General features: G+C 41.5%; 1 protein-coding gene across 4 annotated transcripts in view; it reads left to right on the top strand.

Annotated features, from left to right (window-relative positions):
* Positions 1 to 18,138, top strand: part of COL5A3 (collagen type V alpha 3 chain) — a 188,167-nt gene that overhangs the window by 92,560 nt on the left and 77,469 nt on the right. For 3 of the 4 annotated variants that reach the window (XM_075206856.1, XM_075206857.1, XM_075206859.1), the window contains 2 exons: positions 10,553 to 10,684; positions 16,214 to 16,411. In XM_075206856.1, coding sequence (XP_075062957.1) covers positions 10,553 to 10,684; positions 16,214 to 16,411 — 330 coding nt within the window. The remainder of the gene's footprint in view (positions 1 to 10,552; positions 10,685 to 16,213; positions 16,412 to 18,138) is intronic. The other variant, XM_075206858.1, reaches the window with a different exon arrangement.

The raw sequence follows: 18,138 nt of genomic DNA, 5'->3' as shown, positions 1-18,138 counted from the left end.
ATAAGAAAATAAACTGTACTATTCATGTTTATGAACATTTTCCTTGATTCATAACTAATTATAAAATAAAATTCTTGTAAGATTTCCCCCCCCCCTGATATTTAGTCATACAGAATGTTGTCCACACACACACAGGCAGATAAAGTCATTCAGCCTAAACTATACCCTATTGGAAAACTAGGACAATTTAAGTTGCGCCCCATGTCCACCCAAACCCTGCCCTGATCACCCCATTCGGTCACCTGAAATCAGGGGGTATATTTAGAAAACTGCGGTTTTTGAAAAAGTGGAGATGTTGCCTATAGCAACCAATCAGATTCCTAGCTGTCATTTATTTAGTACATTCTACAAAATGACAGCTAGAATTTGATTGATTGCTATAGGCAACAACTCCACTTTTTCAAACCCGCAGTTTAATAAATATATATGCTGTGTCACAAAGCCAATTCAATCAGCAATAAAAGGCTTATGTCTGATATCTTAACCTCTTTACCTTCTTACGCTTATACAAATATAAACCTTAGAGTAACGACACGAGACTTGAGTGTGGCAAAATTAAATTATTTATTTAACTATGGTGGAGGAGAATAAAGCAGTCAGTCCGACGTTCATCAGGCAAAACCCAACTGTTTTAGCATATCCTTAGTACCTCCCCTGGGTTCAAGTGGTGGAACAATCACACCCAAGGCGCACATATCTACCTGGACGGGGCACGACGTCCCGATTCCACAGAACCCACCCATCCTCTGGGCTATACGGAAAGCAACCACAGGGCAACCCACAGGGGTGGTACCTGAACCGAGACTAATAGCCGATTTACTCGAAGAGAGGCGGGTTCAACGTGCCCAATACCGTAATGTGCGCCCAAACAACCACTGGCCGTCGACTGAACTGTGTTTTCCGGCAAATACTCCATCCATCTTCGCGGACACCCATGACCGCTTCCAGCTGATACCCATCCTGAACAGTATCCAGCCGATTCCTCACGATACCCAGGAATCAACGAAGCAGGGAGGGTGGGTGGGCAACATCCATACCTGCAAGGCTGAATAAGAGTCCGCCCATCCAACTTATAGCTTCTGAACCCCTCCTCTATGACACCGGATGGGCATATCCAAATAGTTAACTGTTAACACTCCAGAGTATACTCAGTTAAAGATACAGCAAAACTTTTATTATCCTTCGTTCCTATGCAGATCTCAGTTCTTATTCTTTGTCCTGGTACATTGAGAGATGTTGAGGAATAAAGTACAGTAGCTGTTTTACAGTATGGCCTGAATTGATCAGGTCCCAGCATGCTTTGCATACAATGGGTTCCTTGCAGCTGTTGGGTCAGCACTAAATCTGTGCTCTAACAAACAAAAGGGGGAGTAGAGTTCATACAAGTATCCCAAAACAATATAATTTGTTACTTATCTTATTCCATTCTCACAGTAAAAAGTATCTCTAGTGGCAGAAACACAATTAAAAAAAACTGTACTGAAATTCCGCTGCTAAAGGGCCCCTTCCAGTCTCCAATGTACAATGTCATTAGTCTGCCTGCAGTTTATGTTGTCCAATACATCTTTTCTATGTCAACGAAACATAACTGATTCATGATTGTGAATATTTCAGTTGGCCCTCCCATTGCTCACATTCCTACATCACTCCCTTATATCGCTGACTTCTCTGTATATAGCTGCCCTACAATGCAGCTGAGAATTCTAGTACTAGTTACTGACCACTAATGTCTGTTCTCTGCTCTCCCTCCCTGCCTCTTTTTCCTAAATGCCTTGGCTCACTAGGGAAAAAACAAATCTTTTACTGGTGCCTGAACCCTTGTACACTGTTTGTTAGTTTTTAGAGCCGGCGCGTAGGGTGGGGATTGGCGTGAGAGATTTGAAGGCAGCTTCTCCAATTAAGAGAACCTTACTCTAGATTTCCTTCACATGGACCTAGTTAGTGGGATTTTTCTATATTATTTAAATTTACAGACCTGTTTTTTTTTAAATACAATGTCAATTGGATTCCAAGAGTACATTACAATAGAATAAGGGAATTTAATCTTTCACTGTGTCCCGCTTTTGGGTCTCTTTGTGCTGACATGTTCTGTTTGTATTAGTGTCACCTGGCTCTATCTTCTTGTGATGTCATTTCTGTGTTCTGTACTCAGCTGAGGCTTAACAGTTCCCCCTTTCAGACTATACTACTGTTTTAAAAGAATATATGTTTTATTTTCTTTGCAATGATCACACAAACTTACTCTTTGCCGGTGTGACTGGATCACTATTAAATAACTTTTGGTAAAAATTTATTTAAAGCAAATAGCGCAGGGCACATATTTATGTAATTGCGCGTGCACTTATTTTGATATTGTGTGTGTATATTGTGAGATAGGAAATCGTTATATCTGAGACCAGGGTAGAAAAGTTGTTTTTTCTGTTTAACCTTGCTATAGGATATACCTATTTCTGATGTATATATCTGACACAATGAGTCTGTGTTTACCAAGCCTTTGGTGTATTGTGATGTGGGGAAGTGGCTTGTTTTGGTTTTCTTTGTTGTTCAGTGTGAATATGTATTCCGAACGGTCCGATGAAAGGCCACCTGTTAATTAGATCTTTTGATGTGCCCAACATTGAGGGCAGGAACTTTTAATTAAGACTGGCTCCTGGACTCTTTGCATCTGAAAACCAGGTGTAGGACATCACAGCGTTTCTAGAATTTCACAGATAAATGTAAGTATCGTTAGCTTTGCAATGCATGTAAATTTATGTTTTGCTAAGCAGGGTACTTCCTGATTCTAAAAATAGACTATTTCTGAACTGTATAAAAGATGAGCTTTGTGAGCATGTGATGTTCTTCTGATTTCAACATCTGACTTGATCACTGGTATTTCAAACCAGTGTGAGCAAATAAACCATCTTGCTTCAAAGACCTGCTTGGAAACATCTTCAATATCACTGTATTCCTGTGATCTACAGATTAGACCTTAAATCTAATCCGTTCTCCGGCTGTCTCTGAGGTTTGGACCCAAGCGTTTCCAGTACCGCTGCTCTGCTTGCTACCCAGCAGCCCTGGTCAATATGATAGGCCAGGGGGGGGATCCATTCACAGCAACCCGGATCCATAGTAAGAGGTCCAGAGTTACCAGCCCAGGTACACCAGCAACGAGGTACACTAGCAGAGTCAGTGACCCAGAAGGAACGTGGTTCTGAGTGCCATAGAATAAGATCAGTTGTGGCAGCAGGCCCCTCCCACTGCGGCAGGAGGGGCGTATTCGTAATAACGAAAGGGAACAGTGGCAAACTAAGCCCAGCCGGTTTCCAGCAACAACAGACAGGCTGGCATAGGCGGTCCATCCTGTCACATTTGGTAAGGGCAAAGACAGATCCCTGTCAATGGTTTAGTAGCGATTTATCAAAGGGTGATGTGACCTCTTGCTGATGAAAACAAGAAAGGGAGGTGGGGTGGCAGTAGATATAATATATCCTACTTATTACATATACGCTATCTTTTTATGTACCAAAGATTTTTTTCTAGCAGTGGTATGTAAAGCTGAAATCTGGCCTTTCAGTTCCTTCCCCTGGATCATGTGGTTCAGATTTAGAATTTGGTTTCGGTTCTGCAGGGTGTAATACCAATAATTCTTAAAATGAGTGGGAGTTGTACTCTTCATAGAAAAAAACCCTGTTCCCTTGATTCTGCACATGGTACCTTTAAAGAAATCAGAGCAAAATTATCCTGATAATTTCTCTGCTGCCTCTCCTGATATAGAATATGAGCTTCTACTTCAATGCCGGACACAGAGATGAGCAACATTTTAAAAACTATGCTGCAAGATATTCACCTAATTTGACAACAAAACTTCATTTCTAGATGAATTTTTACCAATGTAAAAAAATATATAAACTATACCTGGAAAGACATCCCAATGAAAGTATAGGTCTATGCTCGGCTTCTTGTTTCCCAGAAGGCACTGCAAGTCTTGTTTCCAAGCACTTCACTGGACAACAGAAGATCAGCCGCTAACCCTCCATCTATTTATATCCAGGTTCCACTCCTGAACCATTACCTGCCTTGGATAGAGGTGGACCGAGGCTTGCAGTCCTCAAACATCTGTGCAGCTAATTGGCCACTAAGTGGTGGGAAAACATGGAAGTTTTGGACAACCATCACAGTTGGAATGTGGCCTATGGATTGACAGTGTCCACAAAACTTGTTGTGTGTCAATTTCTCAGGTTCTCCCAGATATTCTGTCGCTGAAGTCATTTGGGTCTGGGTATAATTACTTCTGTTTTCTTGGGCTGCTAAGTGGAAAGAAAATATTGGAGTCCCTGGAAGTTGGGTGAGATGCTATGGACACAATTCTTGTGCTCCGTACAGCTCGCTTCTCCTCCTGGATCCTCTCTTTTATGGGCAACTGCGGCAAAGCTGGGTACTGTAACTCCACCATTATCTGTTAGAGATGACACATTATGACTGTATACATCAATCAGTGGGGCACCAACCCATTCATTTTCCTGGTAAAGCATCTGTAGTTTGTCAGGGGCCAGTCCTCTCCCATTTGGCAACGATGGGAGAGCACCTTCACTTTATCACAGACCTTAAGCAATTGCTCTGGGACATCCCATTCTGAGCAGGAAAATGTAGGTGTCAGTAAGGACTGTATGAGAATCATCTGCATCTAATTTCCCTAGTGGGTTACCCTGGTAGCAGCTGGATCCTCTGGTTTTCCTCCTGGCGCGCCAAGCTTGCTGGAGGTGAATCGAACATTCTCTCCTCAGGAACAGACCCTTTGGAATCCCCTGTTAGCTATCCATGGTTGTGTGGAAACGTACAAGTACTCACCCTTCCCCTGAAGGATTTTTCTCTGGAGCAAACCACAACAAGCTCTAGACATCAGTAACTTGGTCTGTGGCATCATAAGACAAGTAGAGGGGTTCTTACCGATCCCCAGTCCACTTAGGTTTGTCTAGCAGGTCTCTGATTATGACTTTCCTCTTTGACCTGCAGGTAAAAAACAAACAGTCACCTCATCTTGTCATCTTTGTCAGTCCCCATCCATTGACCTTTCAACGGCCTTCAGCAGTGGGAGAAGCAGACCACAAGCTCAAACTACAAGCTCATGGACTCCGTACAAAGTATAGTCTTGGTCAGCAAATGGTATGGATAGCCCCAGAGACCGGTCTCACTTTCTTCCCATAATTCATATTGGTAACTTGGTTTGTAACTTAACTATTGCTTCCTAGTACTACACTCACAAACTCCCAAGGTAAGGAAATCTATAATACCAATTACACGTGATTGTGCTTTATGTAACTGGCTTAGCACCCGCTTTGTCATATACCTCCCAGCTTTAGTCAACCTGAGCACTGGTTATGGTTATCCACTGGTGCCACCGAAAGTGGTCATACCGGTGATGGAAGTATCGCAGTGAGGGCAGAAAACTCTGCTTAAACAGTTAAGTGTAGAAAACATATTTATTTAGTACCATGAGTACTCACATAGTGACCTTATAAACAATACACTGGTATAAATAGTTTTCTTAAAAACATAGAAAGGGCAAGTATTATTATTATTATTATTATTAATATTTATTTATAAGGCGCCACAAGGCATCCGCAGCGCCGTACAGAGACAAACAAAATCACAATACAATGGGAGACAGCACAGTACAGTAAACACAGCAACTCAGTACGCTCAATGCACAGCTAGAGAGGGCGGGGAAGGGGGAGGGAGGATCCTCAAACGACGGGGCCCAAGTAAACAAACATGGTGAAAATACAGGCAAATCCAAAAACATCACAGAATCCTTTGCAATCTAACAGCATTTGCGGCCTGTCTCTTATTTACAAAATACTGGCTGTGTCTTCTCTGGAGTTTTGCTAGCTCAACCACAGCGATTCTTTGTCCATTGGGAACTGTAATCCACCTAAAGCACAAATTGCAAATTCAGGTTAAATTCAGTTAGCGTCGCCTGCACTATAAAACATGCAAATCCTGTCTGGAAGGACCGGAATTCCGAGCCAACTTATGCAAGAAGTCCCAGAACTCCAGCCAGGATACTGCAACGACTCCTCTACTCATCTAGGACAACTACTGGCCAGGGGTTGATTACTACGTTGAACTGAGCAGGGGCATAATGTCATACTATGTCTCCAGCCTCCTGCTGAAGCTAGTTTCTTGGTGGGGTCTTGGTTACAATGGGCCTATGCATACAGCACAAAGAGACAACTAATACATCTATGTGGGTCCCTTCAAAGAGACCCTGTAGACCAGGCTTGTCCAACCCGCGGGCCGCATGCGGCCCAGCGCACCTGTACATGTGGCCCAGCAGGAGTTTTGGTTGTGGCAAGGGGGAAGCGCTGTTAATGAAAAAAAAATCCTGGGGAAAAAAAATAAAAAAAAATACTTACCTAACGATCAAGCGGTCACGTCAGCTGGCGCTCCGCCTCCCTCCCTGGTCTCTTCCTCCGTGCGGCACTCGCAGTGAATATTGGGCGTGACGTCATCACGCCCAACATCCATTGCGGAGCGCAGAACAGAGGATTTACCAGCGCGAACTCGCGATCAGCAGCAGTGCATCAAGAAGAATTATACCAAAGAGGAGAAATGTAAAGAGAAGTAACAGAATAAAAAGGTGAATGTAATAAGGAAAATATGAACAAACTTAATAAATGCAGTGAGAGTGGGGAAAACACAACAACATATGGAAGAGAAGTTATGAGTTTCCACCGCATTTGATGCTTCCCTTAGATGTGCATTTTTTTTGGCTTCATAGATCTCATATACACTTTCGTTTGGTGTTGCGTGACAAGACGCAAGTACAAATTCCAGTGAAAATGCATATGTAAAGGAAATCTATTTGGCAAATAGTTGTTAATAGTGTTTCTATTCCTTGCTGTATAGTGCTATGGAATTTGTTCCGCCAATGATGATGTTCGGGAGGTCACCTAGGCTTCCCCATTACATACCCTTGTGGTATATATTGTTTGTATTTTATGTGCGGCCCAAACCAACTCGTCGTCTTCCAATGTGGCCCAGGGAAGCTAAAAGGTTGGACACCCCTGCTGTAGACTATTAAATTGCTCACTCCTGGAGCAACTCTACTCTCTATTTTCCAGGGAGCAGTGTGGAAAATACTCAAAATCAGCGGTGGCTGCACAAGGTTGTTGAGTCAAGTCAACTTGATGGACTTCTGAATGCCAGCTCTTGTCAAGGCAGCAGCGCCTTGACAGCCCTAAATACTTACAAATTCTATAGGTTCGGTATCCTGTATCAATGAAGACTGTATCGCTGTTTTACTAGCTAGGGGCAGTAGAGGGATTTGGGAATAAAGATATTTAGAGACTACGGTTCTCCTTTAAATGATGATGAATAATAATTCATAAATGATTAATGATTAAATGCAGACTCTTTGGGAACAGAACCCACTGTAATTGACACGGTAACTCATGTTTTTGGCCCGTACATATTGGACAAGACCTCCAGGTTTAGGCTCTCATCTTGCTATGCAGTATCCTTGGCTGCTTTGGTTACAGTGATACTCTTTCTGCAACCAATGTATATACATAAAAAATACTAATTATTCTGGCAGTGCTGTATGAGCTTTTGGAACAAAACTAAAACATTGCATACACGTTGCGATACGGATAAAGACCAAAGATCAGTTTTTGACTTTGATCCAACATGGATCAGGGCCGGATTTACCACTAGGCAACCTAGGCAATTGCCTAGGGCCCAGCGGTCCCCAGAGGGCCCTCCCAGGGCCGGCGGTGAGACCACCATTTAAAAATAGGCCGCTACTTATGGGCCAGTGATATATGCTTGCCCCCCCGGGGCTAAAGTCTGCCAGCCAGCCCCTGAATAGGGGTATATGTTATGCTAAAAAACTATAGTGCTATGGATTTTTTCAGGGATGGGGCCCCAAACCAGTATCTTGCCTAGGGCCCCTTGAGGTCTAAGTCCGACTCTGACATGGATAGATCAATTATGAAATAAAAAAGATATCGCTTTCTTAATTTTAGTATGTCTCGAATCTTTGACAGGTTTTTAAATGGCTCTTGTCACTTTTCTTTCATATCTGTGATTGCCAGGGCTACAAGTGAAGAAAACAAAGACGGTAAATGACATGTGGACCTCTCTGGCCAGGATTGGGGTTAATGAGCAAGTCTCAATTGTTCCTGTGGCTGAGGTCCAGCTTTGGATTCATTTCCGATTTTCCAGACCCCCTTTTTTTTTATTTTTTTTATTTAATGCCCACGGCGAATCAATGCTATTTGTCAGCTGCAGCTGTGCTGTATGGGAACTGCACATCAGGAGGATCGAGACCTGGAGATGATAGCGGATAAGGGAGGGTGGAGGGGGAGTATGTGACAAGACGCTCGTTTGTGGATATCACATGATGCTGCTTCATTGTCTATGTAGCGGTAACATCAGAAACAGTCTCAATGGGTTCTGCAAAAGTAGAGTAGATTAGGCTCCGGAGCTATGTTACAAATAACACAGGTTTTCAAGGTACACAAACTTTACACTCAAAAGACTTCTGTAACATGAAAACTGTGGTAGAGGTAACTAAAAAGAGGTGGTAACCCACACAGCAACCATCAGACATTTGCACTCCTTTTCTTATCTGGACCAGAGAAAAGCAACAACATCTATTTAATTGCATGGGTTATAGCACCTTTATTCAGTTGTGCACCAGTTTCATAAATGTATAATAGGGACAGTTGGAAATAATACCATTTGCCCCTTATATGTATTATTATTACAAGTAGCATTATGCATTTATTTACACATATTGGGCCTGAGTCGTTAAGGAAAGTAAGGCAAAAAAAGGGAGTAAATGTTCTCCGGGACAAACCATGTGAATAATGCAAGGGGTGCAAATTAGTTTATTATTTTACACATAAGTTAAATACTGTCTGTTTTTACATCGAACAGAGAAATGCTTGCTAGCTTTATTTTTACACTGAAATTTAAAGTTAATCTAGAACATGCCCGACCTCAACTATAAATCTGTCCCCACATTTTAAATTTACCTCCCCCTCCAATGCACAATGGTTTTACCCAAAGTGACTTTTTATGCTTTGCTCTCCTTAATGGCTGGAGACAAGAATTGAGGCTGATAGGGAGGTGGATGGTTGGGGGCTGATGCTGAGGATGGGGGTCTGATGGTAAGAAAGTGGCCTTGTGGTGAGAATTTGGGCTTATGATAAAAGTGGGTCATGTTTCTATTAGCCTCATACAGTTATTACAAAACGTATTAATTATTGCTGCTCATACCAGGAACTGAGTATAATAGTAGTATAAGTAAGTGTTAAGTATTACTATAATTAACCTAATTGGTTTTCCTTCAGCAGGTGGTATAATCATAGCATCACCTATAAAAACTGATAGTGGGCAAAAGTTTAACAATTAGTCATGGTGCCCGGTGCAAGAACAGAGCCAATGTGTGCTGTTGGAGGGTGTGTGGTTAGCATGCAGAGTGTGCGGCCAACATGCAGAGTATGTAGGCAGCATGTGCACCTTGTCTGTCAGTTTAGGCATCTTGCTCTAGACAGAAAGAGAGCTGAGCGATTCAGGGCAGAGGGCAGCTCCCCGGCCATACGAAGGCCCCTGGCCACCACTCCTTCATGCCAGTCATAAATAATGGATTAAAAAAGAAAATAAACAGGTACCACAAGCAATCAGTCACTCACACTGGGCCTATGGCTCCCCGCTGTGCATTCAGTGCACGGAACACATACTTCACCTGCTTGGACCACTCTACATGACGGCTACTGGCCATAACAAGACTCGCCATTGTGAGCAGTGTTATTAGAACTCTGGCTTCTAATCCCCAGTGCCAGCTCCCCCTAAAAAATATAGACCTGCTAACGTCCTAGATCCTAACACACTAAAGTCATTGCTGCATATACCATATACCGGTGTTGCTCTATTACTCTTATTGGCTATCGGATCATTTTTGACCCTCCCACTTTACAGCTCATAACATGCACAATCATCAAGCACCAAACAAGCACAAGAGACAATCTTACTGTAATTAAATGCACCTAGGCTAAAAATGAAAACAATTATTTTAAAACATTCTGTAAGAGACATGTTTTCATATGTTCTGCAATCAAAGAAACTCCTGATTTTACTGTGCGGTACTGTGCAGCATATACTGAATGCGATAAAAATGATTTAATAACGGAAATACTTTTACACTGTTTGCGCTAGTTTTCTGTTGTTTATTAAATGTCAAAAGATAAAGAAGTAAAACGAGAAATAAGTAAAAAAAAAACTACTGTTTCATGCATTGCTGCTTACTGGGTGTTTTATTTATTTATTGATCCATGTCAGGGATTGTGGACATGGGATGGACTTTCATTGAAATATGGCAGCAATTACAGGTCAACTTCAAAATCATTTATTTGCTGGTCCTGGGTCAGAAAATTAGCTTTTTTGATGTTGCTCCTATATTTAATATGCTGCATTGTAACTATTGTGTCCTGTTTACACACCCTCGAGCTGTCAGGCTTTGAGTCTTTATTTCACACATAGATTCTCTGTATTCTCCTTGCAGGGCGACATCCAACAGCTGCTGATCGTTGCTGACCCCAGAGCTGCCTATGACTATTGCACCACTTACATGCCCAGCTGTGATTCTGCCCTCCTCTATGCCGTACAAGCTCAGGACCCCCAATTCCCTGTCCAGGTAAGGATGCCAAGATCGGAAAAGTCCTCAGCACATCACCAGCACGTTCATTATAGACACACTCTATGCACGATGATTCAATAAGTGTCACACTGCAAGAATATTCTAAACAATGTACAAATTACTTATATAGACTATATAGACACATTAAAGCTCAGAGGGATAAATCAAAGTCTCTCTGCACAATATATCATGTGCCTGTGGTCCCCATGGTAATCTATAATCATAATAGCCTCAAGGAAAAGAAAGAAGGGAAAATGGTAAATACCAATATTCTTCTATAGCCTGTCATAATGTTTAACATTAAAAATGCACACCTTATTTTGTCATGATTGCTGGCATTGGCTTGTCAGTAAATAGCAACATCAAATAAATAAATAAATGAATAAAAAGTTAAATGAAAACAGAGAAAAACCTTTGGCAATAGATTATCTATAAGTCACCGGCCTCCACACGACTGGTTAAACAGCAAGGACGTTCTGTTTCCCACCAGCCCGAGCAGGCGTGAAGTGGAAAGGTTTTTGGCAGGAGCAGCCCCCTGAACGCTAAGCCAGGGTTTCATTAAGCAGATGGGATGTCCGGGCCGCCCCAGCTGGAATTGTAACAGCTGGCTTGTAGGGCTGGGTCTCGCTGTATCTCATTCACATAAGTCTGAGTCAGGTCACTGGCATGTACTCTGGGAGACATTAAGGAAAATCAGGCCTGAGAGATGTGTCATCAGGACCCCGGGGAACTGACCCATCTCACAGCTCAGCAGTATTGCAATTGCGCTAAGGTATCATAAGCCGTAGCTGAAATCATAAATGAATGGAAATAATTGCTTTATAAACAGACAGACATTTCATGGAGAGATTACAGGCTAAGGGGTTATATTGCAAATTAGTTTATTATTTTGCACATAAAGAAAATACTGGCCTTTTTTGTTATGTATCACACAAATACTTGACAGCTTTATTTTTACACTGAAATTTAAAGTTGATCTAGGACAGTGTTGGCTAACCTGTGACACTCCAGGTGTTGTGAAACTACAAGTCCCAGCATGCTTTGCCAATATATAGAAGCCTATTGCTGGAACCTGTAGTTTCACAACACCTGGAGTGTCACAGGTTAGCCAACACTGATCTAGGACATGCCCTACCCCAACTATAAATCTGTCCCCACATTTTAAATTTACCTCCCCCTCCAATGCAAAATGGTTTTGCTAAGGTGCAAATTTACTCTTTTTTTTTTTTAATCTTTGCTCTTCTTAATAACTCAGACCCACAATGTTTTCAGAGAGAGAGAGAGAGAGAGTATCTTCACTGAATCACAAAAGTAAATATGACTGGACAAAGACTAGATATTATGTTAACATTCTGTGACCACAGCAGAATACAAATGTATATAATCTAAAATTGAGGGGAAAAAAATATGAATACCATTGTCTCTTTGTGTAGAGCTTCCCAACTACGCCATTGGCGAACACATCCTGCAAATGTGTACCTGGACAAATCAATGCAAGGAGAGCTACTGCACAGGACAGTTTTACTTTATTACTGTGATTTAGGGCTGATTTAGGGCTGAGCTAGGAAGCGCCCCCCCCCCACCAACTCTAAGGGGTACATTTCTTAAAAATAGTGTTTGGTCGCGGTTTTAAACACCCGTACATCGCCGGCAGTTTAGTGCGCCAAACCACCGCATTTACTATAGGAAAGTTTGGGGCTGGGATGTTATGTGTTTGTCCATGTGTGGCAAACCGAAATCAGCTTCTGATTCTGATTGGCTATCTTGTCACTCAGAACATAACATAACGCACCATTGACTTAAGAATTATGGGGGCAATAATTATTTCTGGATTAAGAGGCGAAATTAATTTATAATTAACTTATGAGGGCAATATTATGAGGCTCATGTGTGCATCATAGCTAATTATTGCCCCCATTACCCATATAAAAGCATTGCCCCCTTAATATAAATATATATACATATTTCCCCGTAATACAATACAATAAAATTGCCTGCTTAATATAATCAAAAATAAAATTTGCCCCCTGGAGATGGCGTTAGTGTTCACCGGCCAGAGGCATTGGTAAATAGGGATAAGCCCTAAATTTTGGGCTTTGGGCTTATCTCCCTTTAACAAAATAGACCCAGAACTTTGATGCAACAATGTTACTGCTCTCTGCAAAACTGTTAACCCTGAATGCTGCAGAGATTCTCATTAATGTATATGGTGCAAATCTGACAATAAACCAGAAAAGAGTCGGGGGCTGCAGGTGAAGGTTTGGAGGGCCGCATGCAGCCCTAGCGCCTCCTATATTCCATCACTGCTGTGTGGTCATGCAGCATAGGCAAACCGAGGGGGGGGGATCCTAGTGCCTGGAAACCCGCCTCCAAGCCTGGGGCACTGTATAATTGAGGTGGCTGGACCCTGCTCTCGCTTCACACGGCTCTGCTCGAAAACAGAGAGCTGTGTGCACCTAACAGTAGTGCACGCAGCATTGCCCATGTATATTATGGGGATAGGAAGAGTTTGAGAGCAGCCAAACACTCTCTAAAATTATAACCACGCCCCATGCATGCTGGTCACGCCCACTAGTGGCGTGGTGTGGAAACCCCCCTCTACAAATCCTGCATTTGCCCCTGTGCAGCTATAACAGATATAGCAGTGTGCTTTTTATATCAGCCACAAAGGCCTGTTAAACCTGATTTGTTTTTGGATTGCTTTCTCCCTTGGAGAGGATTGTTAGGCACGGGTAGGTTATTTCATTGGAAAACCATCCCTGATAGCTTTACAAATTTATGTTCTTAGCACCTGGTTTTTATTTTGTCTATTGGATCTTGTCCCATTCATACTGAGTTACCACTCTGTCCTCTGGTAACTGATTACAGTGACACACCCAGGCTTTCCTTCCTCATGTCAGGCGGGTGTGAAATTGCCTCAGTGGACGGTCTTACCTATACCAATAGGTGCAGCTTGGAAGCTCCTTACAAAGCGACAATAGATATTGAGAAAGATTTATGAAACCTTCTAAAAAAAAAAAAAAGTGGAGGTGTTGCCCATAGCAACCAATCAGTTCCCAGTTATCATTTACCTAGTACATTCTATAAAATGAATCCGATTGGTTGCCATGGGCAACACTGTCATTTTTCTTTTTTTAAAATGTTAATATTGTTCTGAGCTCTCCTTCCATGTTCCTGATTCTTATCCATTAATCTGTGGGTTTTGATTTTTCTTTTAGTTTGTTGAAATTAGGGGGTGCTAGTAAGCTGTATGCCAGCAGTGTGTCTTCTGCAAACCTCCATAAATGACTATGAATAGCTTCTGTCATGTATTTCAATAATACAAAAAATATTACCATGACGTGAAATAAAAAGAGCTTTAGAAATATGGCTGTAATGGATGGTTAATCAATATATACCGTAAACATAGATTCTCACCCTTTATTCTAAGAGCGCTTGGACCACAGCCAGGGAGATCGGTCACACTCTGCTAATGTCACTCTCCCTCTCTGCACCTGCTGGGTATCCGCCACAAACAAGAGGTTTCTCTCGTTCTCAGATTAACACGCTATTAAACGTCCACTGGGGACTCCTCCCTGCCAAAAATCATGCAAGGCCAATCCCTGACCAGAGATGCTGAGAAAGCCAATGCTTCCTGTCTTCTACTCTTAGTGGTTCATAGACAACTCAAATAGCTTCTTTACTTCATTTACTTTTGATCATTTCTAATAATGTAATACTTAATATCATAACTCCTCCTATTACTCCATATATCCCGTCCCATTAACTTCTCCTATTACTCCATATAACCTCTCCCTATAACTCCTCCTATTACTCCATATAACCTCTCCCTATAACTCCTATTACTCCATATAACCTCTCCCTATATCTCCTCCTATTACTCCATATAACCTCTCCCTATAACTCCTCCTATTACTCCATATAACCTCTCCCTATATCTCCTCCTATTACTCCATATAACTTCTCCCTATATCTCCTCCTATTACTCCATATAACCTCTCCCTATAACTCCTATTACTCCATATAACCTCTCCCTATATCTCCTCCTATTACTCCATATAACTTCTCCCTATATCTCCTCCTATTACTCCAAATAACCTCTCCCTATAACTCCTCCTATTACTCCATATAACCTCTCCCTATAACTCCTATTACTCCATATATCCTCTCCCTATAACTCCTCCTATTACTCCATATAACCTCTCTCTATAACTCCTATTACTCCATATAACCTCTCCCTATATCTCCTCCTATTACTCCATATAACATCTCCCTATATCTCCTCCTATTACTCCATATAACCTCTCCCTATATCTCCTCCTATTACTCCATATAACCTCTCCCTATATCTCCTCCTATTACTCCATATAACCTCTCCCTATAACTCCTCCTATTACTCCATATAACCTCTCCCTATATCTCCTCCTATTACTCCATATAACCTCTCCCTATATCTCCTCCTATTAATCCATATAACCTCTCCCTATATCTCCTCCTATTACTCCATATATCCCGTCCCATTAACTTCTCCTATTACTCCATATAACCTCACCCTATAACTCCTCCTATTACTCCATATAACCTCTCCCTATAACTCCTATTACTCCATATATCCTCTCCCTATAACTCCTCCTATTACTCCATATAACCTTTCCCTATAACTCCTATTACTCCATATATCCCGTCCCATTAACTTCTCCTATTACTCCATATAACCTCTCCCTATAACTCCTCCTATTACTCCATATGACCTCTCCCTATAACTCCTCCTATTACTCCATATAACCTCTCTCTATAACTCCTCCTATTAATCAATATATCCTCTCCCTATATCTCCTTCTATTACTCCATATAACATCTCCCTATAACTCCTCTTATTACTCCATATAACCTCTCCCTATATCTCCTCCTATTACTCCATATATCCTCTCTCTATATCTCCTCCTATTACTCCATATAACATCTCCCTATAACTCCTCCTTTAATCAATATATCCTCTCCCTATATCTCCTTCTATTACTCCATATAACATCTCCCTATAACTCCTATTACTCCATATAACCTCTCCCTATATCTCCTCCTATTACTCCATATAACCTCTCCCTATATCTCCTCCTATTACTCCATATATCCTCTCTCTATATCTCCTCCTATTACTCCATATAACATCTCCCTATAACTCCTCCTATTATTCCATATAACCTCTCCCTATAACTCCTCCTATTACTCCATATATCCTCTCCCTATAACTCCTACTATTACTCCATATTACCTCTCTATGTACTGCATATACCGTAGCTTTATCTATATAATGTTTCCTATTACTCCATATCAACTCTTAGTATATCTTTCTCTATTACTATTATATATGAATCGCTCTCAATAGCGCCCCCTGTTGGTGGATCAGATTACCTCTCTTTCACATTACTATGCTTGCAGTATATATCATACTCTTGGTGTATAACCCTCTTTTTCTTACAAGTGGTTCCTCCGTTGTTCTTGCTGATGCTTCTCTTGGCCCCACAGCGTGTCCAGGAATCTGCCCCTCGAAAAAAGGGCAAAGGGAAAGGTAAAAAGAAGGATAGAAAGGGCAAAAAGAAGAAGAAAAAGTCTGTAGCTGAGCAGACAGAGCCAGTGCCCAGTACTGTCATAAGTCCGACACAAGAACTCACTACCTCATCCGTTACACAAGCGGTCACTCTCCTCATGGTAACCGGACCACCGGTAGGCTTGTCAGTGCCTGGAGTTTCCTGCAATGGGCTAAATGGACATGGCTTTTATTAATCATCATCAGAATATTCTCCATTTCTCACCTCATCCGGTACTAACTTCATCCGCTAAAAACTTTCTGATAGCGTGGAAATACATTTTTAGATACTTTCTGTTGCTATGATCTGTGAGGAGTACCGGTAACTTCAAAGTTATACTATTACAGTAGTGACATCATCATACCGATACTCAGTATTAAGGCCACTTTTATAACTCGTTTATTATAGGATGTAGCGTATATCCTATGTTGCAATCTACGGTATGGAAAGTTACCTTGAACCAGAGGTGTCCAATTTGAGTCCTCAAGGGCTACCAATAGGTCATGTTTTCAGGATTTCTGTCTGTAGAAACAGGTGGGATAATGACTGACCCAGCCACATACAACTCAACTGTGCATGATTGAAGAAATCCTGAAAACATGAACTGCTGGTAGCATTTGAGAACTGAACTTGGACCTTTGTGACTTGTCTGGTGACTTCTAATACCCTTTTAAATTACACTAATAGAAATAGTACTCCCTATGTAATAGATATAATGGTAATCTGGCTTTAAATACACAATACACTCCTCTAAGTATGGTTTATTGGTCAATAATGACTTCTGGGAGCCTTGTCCTGTAGTAGAAATATTAAGGATTTCAGAGAAAATAGAGAAGAGAAATCACTGTGTGCACCCAATTCATTTTTCCAATAGACAGCCTAAACATAAATCAGCACACAAAATAAAAACAAGTGATATTTAGTCCTTAGTTTATTAACGGTAGCTGCAAACTTGCAAATCACTTCTTATTTGTCTACTCAGCGCAAGATATAGGATATAGGCTTCTGTGGGATAGTGACCTCAAACAAAGTAACCAGTAAGGTTAGGTTCAGGTGGGCTAAAATGAGCCAAAACGACGACCGCTGTAAGTAAAATACAGTCTAAGGGCTAGATTTACTAAAATGAGGGTTTGAAAAAGTGGAGATGTTGCCTATAGCAACCAATCAGATTCTAGCTGTCATTTATTTAGTACATTCTACAAAATGACAGCTAGAATCTGATTGGTTGCTATAGGCAACATCTCCACTTTTTCATACCCTCAGTATAGTAAATATACCCCTAAGTTCTCTTAGAAACTGAAGCTGAAAATAGATTGGGAGGTGTAACGTCATGTCATTCGGCACTGGTCACCTTTGAAGGGTTAAACCGGGATAGCCGGATTAAACTGACCAATTAGTGATTCGTTTTTTTACAGCTGTTGCCAAATGCGATGCAGAGCTTTGCTTTTTTACAATGTTTGACATCTGTTTTTCACATTCTCATCCTGGCACTAACTATTGTAAAGGAGCATGAGAATTCCCATGTCATCCGCCAACATCCATCTCATCCCACCACTCATTACATCTATTGACGCCTTTGTAACTTGTAGTACGGAGCTGGGCCATTTCAGCAAGGAAGTCACCAAGGGCATCTCAGTAAGGACTCTCCGGGCAACTCAACAATAACTGGCTGGTGCACATTTTCCACTAAAGTTGAATCTGTTCAAAGTAATGACAAATTAAAAATTAAAGCACAAAATAACCATAGTAACATGGACATTAAATGAATCATCCTATTACAGAGCATCAAAGTGAATGGAACAGATGGAGTGGAAGGACTCACAGTTCCAATGCTCCCATGTTGATCATGGCAAGAGGGGGCTA

Source organism: Mixophyes fleayi, chromosome 4, assembly GCF_038048845.1.
Source record: "Mixophyes fleayi isolate aMixFle1 chromosome 4, aMixFle1.hap1, whole genome shotgun sequence".
Classification (NCBI taxonomy): domain Eukaryota; kingdom Metazoa; phylum Chordata; class Amphibia; order Anura; family Limnodynastidae; genus Mixophyes; species Mixophyes fleayi.
The sequence above is the reverse complement of the archived record's forward strand: the minus strand, read 5'-3'. Positions and strand labels throughout refer to the sequence as shown.